The following is a 5,018-nucleotide window of genomic DNA, read 5'->3' as shown; positions in this document are numbered from 1 at the left end:
AATCTGATTGCCTTAGTCATTGGCCACAGCTATCACATGGATAGTACAGATCCACTTTTATTGGCTCTGTGTTTTTTTCTGTGATGTGCACTGTCCAATGACACAGCTAGGAAAAAAAGGGCATCTACCAACTCTGCAAGAGCATTGCCATCCTCTGCATGAACTACAGGCAGCTGTGCTTTCATCCAATCCGCTGTAGTAAATGCTAACTGTTTGACAGCTTCTCTGTCCATTTAACAGCTGAGGCTGGGACTTTGTTTTAACTGTAGCTGTCACTTTTGCTAGACAGCTTGGCCTGTGACAGAAGGAGGGAAAATAAAGGGTCTACTGATAGGGTCATCAGGTCATAAAACTACAATACTATGCAAGCAATACTATGCCATGTTACAATACTCAACAAAAACTGTGTTACTGCTAATGACAGACTATAACATATATATATCTTTTTATTTTGCACATAATTGATATTTGTCACTTTGAATGTGGCTTAAAAGTGGAATTATGTGTACATTTTTTTTATCACATGCACAGCCTTAATTTCATACATATGATCAGCATTGTATATATTATACTTGCCAGCCTGCTGTACCTGACTGTCTCTATGGACTCCTCCTTCTCCATCCTCACCGCTGGCATTGTGGTGCCCTTTTGTGCTGGAGCTGCTTGGGTGTTCTACAGATACCGAAGTCAGCCACGGTGCAAATGGATCATAGATGAGAAAACACAGCAAGCCCTACGTAGATATGTGCTTACGGAATCTACCCATGGAAAGCCAAACAGTGTACTGCAGACCTTCAGGGAATATGCCGAAAAAAACAGCGTGATAAAAAAAGTGCTTTTCACTTCAGACCAAGGTATGTGTGACATCTTGCACATTGGCAGACGTTTGTTGGAAACCCACCTCATCTACCATCTTCTACTAAATCCAGTCATATACTTTACAATCTAGTTGTACAATATTATTTAAATGTCCTACAGTTATGAGTGTGAGGGCTTATTTAATTGGATAAAAAGTTATTGGACTGTTTGGTTATGCCTTTTGCAGTACACAGTTGTAATTTCAAAGTGTAGCCTGGGGGAGCTAGCTAGGTTTTTTCTTAGTTAGAGGCTGGATAGCAGCCAGGGATGAGTCAGCCAGGTTAACTTTAGGTCAGTTCTGAGGGTTCTGCAGGTCAGTTCCCTGATACCTCGTCCTGCTCTAGAAGCTTGAGAAGTTTCTAGAAGCGGTAAGGGTGAGGAGGGGTTGATCTGCATACTCAAGGGACTCTAACCAATCCCCAAGCAGGAGGCTTGGCATGGGGTCAGGACAGCATAAGTATGAGAGAGCCTGATCAGGAAGTGGTCAGAGTTGGGTGGAAGATGGAGTGAAGGCTAGAGTGGAAAGGGTGTCCATGGAGGAGCCTACCTGCAGGTAGGAGCTGGAAAGGAGGATCTTGCAGCCTCACCATCCCCTGAGAGAAGACCACCTGTGGAGCAGCATAAGGCCTGAAGGCAGTCACCAACCCATCAAGCTCACTGGAGAAGAGTGAGTAATCCTATACACCCTGGGCCAAATAAGGGGAGAGGGCAGTCAACTGGGAAACCCAACTAACTCCTCATTTGGGACTGCTTTACTAAAGTGGCAGCTTCTGGGTCCCCTTGCCCAGGGAATCCCTCAGGCAGCTGGAGGTGGTACATCAGGAGGGCTGAAGGGCTCTTCAAGATACGACTTTGTTGTCTATGGACTTGTACATAGTTGCTAAGGCGTTTGTCTTCATGTTTACAGTTTCTTTGGGCATCCCATACACCCCACAATCCTATCCAAGTTCAATATCCCTTGATAAAGCATAAAACCAATCTCAAGGACTGTTTACCATCTCCAGTGTGCAAGTATGGAAGAAAATGCATGTTGCCTGGCTGTGCAGGACTATAGGGGACCGAACAACTCAGCGACTCCTAAGGGGTAGTGCTACAGGAGGATGTAGCATGTGTGACCATTAAGTTCTTATTGTCCCACAGCCACAATTTAGATAAAATCTGTCCTAGAAAAAGCTGCAGTGTGTTATTTATGGTTTCCTTTGGGAGCAAAGTGATATACCCAGTACTTTCTAGGTGTAGGAATCACTTCCTTTCTTCCCAAGTGACAGTGCTGGCACATAGCTCAGTGCTGTCACATTGGGAGCAGGAGGATAGTCCTTAATCATGTGTAAGTTGTGACCTGTGGCTTACATTGGGCTCTCTCTCTCTCTTAACTCCCAGTTGCTGAACAGAGCAAAGGGAAGGCAAGTGCTGTGGAAGGTGAATGTACCTGTTTCTTTGACATACATGGGCAAAGTACCGCTTCAGTTTAACAATATTTCACCCCTAAAAAGCTACAAACTCTCAGAGTGGAAAGTTTACCCTCTTACTTCAAAATCTACTTATGCCCAGTAAGACTACTTTACCTATACATTGTTGGAGCAGGTGTTATGTCCGCTGAATTGGCCATAACGTATTGCTGTCACAACTTCCTGAAATTTCTGGTTAACTGATTTTAAATCTGATTATAAAATATATTTATAAAATGGCAGCCCAGATGACAGGTGCACTTTGATTAATTTCTCTCAATGTTTTTTCCAGACATTTTCCTAACAGATGAATTGAAGCAGTCTTCCCCTCTAACTGTTCTTGTGCTCGGCACACAGTGTGGTTATTCAGCCATAAGGGTGCTTTCCTTACTGCCTCCAGATGGAAAGTTGTATGCTGTGGAGGAAGATGACAGCATGGCAGAATCAGCAGAGGAAATGATCTTAGTTTCTGGATTCAAAAATAACCAGGTAAATATTGTTTAAAATCATACTATATAGTAACATAGTTACAGGCATCTACCTTGGTAGCTCTGTACATGCCATGCACTATCCTGGCATTGCCAACCAATTTTTAATGTTGAGTTTTATCAGTATATGGATATAGAAAACTGTACATTCTCAATGTATAAAGCAATGCACCATGCATGTAAAATCCTTGCCTGATAGGTTCAGCACTATTTCCATATCAGTTGTTAGGTTCTGTAGAACTGGCTAGCTGAAGGCCCAGAATTTTCTCTATAGAGTTTTAGGAGTAGCCATGATTGAGTAGGAAGCCTACAGCCAGGGGAGTCAGATAATCAAATTTCAATTTGCCAGTAGGTTTTCAGGAGGAAACTCATGCAAACAGAAAGCATACAAACTCCATGCATACCCCAAGCTGGAAATAAACACAAAGCCCCAATATTGAAAGAATTCTATCAATAGCCAAAAAAAAACCCATATATGATTCAGAGTCTGTCAATAGCATTAGTCCCCTCCTGTAACATTGTTTTATTACTTGTTGATCCTGCAAGTAGATTTTTCAACTCTTTCAAAAGAGTGACAACTCTTTTTTTCTGCAGTGAAATCACACATCAATGCTGTCACCATGTGGAGCAGAGTAGGCTAGTTTTAAATGGACTTTAAAGAGGAACTCCAGGAAATAATAAGCATTTAAAGTCTGCTGGCATACAAGGAGTTAAGTGCAAGGAGGTGTATGCCACCTCCTGGATTTGTGGGTTACTGAGTGCTGATAGTATAGCTTTTGCTATATTCCTGCACTCTCAGAATAGAGTTATGGCTCTCTACACTGCAGCCGCTCTGCCAATTTGTGTTGGTGCCAAAATTATGCAGACACCATCAAATAGGGATCAATCAGCCACAGCTGAAGAAACCCCTACTAACCTGGAGGAGGTGAACCTAGCCTAAGGTAAAAAATCTTGCACAGCCTGTAAACCTCCCTCCCCTTCCCTAACACTTACCTGAGTCCTTTATCAATCAAGCGCCATACTGGCGGAGCAGGTCTCCTCTTCCCTTTTTCTGCTCTCATAGGCTTTGTTGATAGCAGCGGGAGCCATTTGTTCCTTCTATTATTAATATTTTCTTATATAAAGGTTGTATTAATTCTTTACTAGTGTGCATCTATATACTTATGATTAATGTTATATGCTGGTTGCAGTAGTTCCTCTGCTCCCAATTACTTTGTTTAGATTAATGATTAATTCCCAGGAAGAGAATACCTTATCCTGATTGGAGGCACTGACCACCTTATTTGCAGATGGGGATGACTTACTCAAGCATGCTTCTATGAAAAATAATAGACCACTGGCAAAGCGGCTTGGTTCCTTTATATGTGCTGAGATGTTTACCTTTAGTAAATCATGGTTAATTACAATTATACCACTACAAATATTTTGCATTTTTCCTACTCCCCCCCCCCCCCCCCTCCATTTTAGTCCTCCAACGAAAAGGTTATCCTTGTTTGTTTTGTCCTTAACTGCATTTTTTTTCTGTCTTCCAGTTTAAACTGTTGTGTCAACATCCAGTCGATGCAATCCACACCTTACACAGCACGTTTGACTTGAAGAAGGTAGACTTAGTGTTAATGGATTTTCAGAGTGATGGCTACCTTCAAGGATTGAAGGCTTTGACAGAACTTGGACTTTTTTACCCTGGATCACTAATACTTCTAAATAACATGGGTCCCCTGGTCAGAAAAGACTTTGTAGTACATCTTGAGAAAAGTGTACATTATACAGTGGTAAATGGCTGCCAGACTTTACTAAAAGTTGTGTATGGGCAGTCAAGCCATAAAGAATTAAAAGTAAGATGAATAAAAAAATATAATTGTTATGAAATGCACACAAATTTTATTTTCTGTCTTCACCTTTTATTATGAAGTGAAATCAACTCTCATCTGCATCCTAGCAACTTGGTGAATAAGAGCTCTAAAAAAGAAGTTGGCTTTGTGATAGTCTTGTGATATCCTCCAGTGTGATCCCCACAACTGCAATCAATGTGTCTGTCCACCTAGTAGTCGGTCTCACTTTTCTCCTGGTTCCTTCAAACTTCCCAAGCATTATTTCCTTTTCCAGCGATCTCTCTCATCTGACAGTGTGCCCAAAATATGACAATTGCAACTTCATCATTTGTGCTTCTATTGACATAGCTGGTTCAATCTCTTCCAAAATCAATATGTTCTTCAGGCTGTCC

General features: G+C 41.6%; 1 protein-coding gene across 1 annotated transcript; it reads left to right on the top strand.

The window, feature by feature from the left end:
• Positions 1 to 530: 530 nt before the first annotated feature.
• LOC149474300 (transmembrane O-methyltransferase homolog) lies at positions 531 to 4,663 on the top strand. The gene is made up of 3 exons (XM_089664466.1): positions 531 to 854; positions 2,599 to 2,795; positions 4,327 to 4,663. The coding sequence occupies exons 1-3, from the start codon at positions 548 to 550 to the stop codon at positions 4,636 to 4,638; spliced, it is 816 nt and encodes a 271-aa protein (XP_089520592.1). The 5' UTR covers positions 531 to 547; the 3' UTR covers positions 4,639 to 4,663.
• The last annotated feature ends 355 nt before the right edge of the window (positions 4,664 to 5,018 follow it).

This window comes from Staurois parvus, unplaced genomic scaffold, assembly GCF_062004578.1.
Source record: "Staurois parvus isolate SC_StPar_1 unplaced genomic scaffold, SC_StPar_1.0 ptg000006l, whole genome shotgun sequence".
In the NCBI taxonomy this organism is placed as follows: Eukaryota; Metazoa; Chordata; class Amphibia; order Anura; family Ranidae; genus Staurois; species Staurois parvus.
The sequence above is the reverse complement of the archived record's forward strand: the minus strand, read 5'-3'. Positions and strand labels throughout refer to the sequence as shown.

Excerpts from the sequence above, each read along its gene's own strand:
- LOC149474300 (XM_089664466.1), top strand. The coding sequence starts at position 548 with ATGATCAGCATTGTATATATTATACTTGCCAGCCTGCTGTACCTGACT. Across the intron at positions 855-2,598 it reads GCTTTTCACTTCAGACCAAG|ACATTTTCCTAACAGATGAA; the intron begins GTATGTGTGACA and ends TGTTTTTTCCAG. Across the intron at positions 2,796-4,326 it reads CTGGATTCAAAAATAACCAG|TTTAAACTGTTGTGTCAACA; the intron begins GTAAATATTGTT and ends TCTGTCTTCCAG.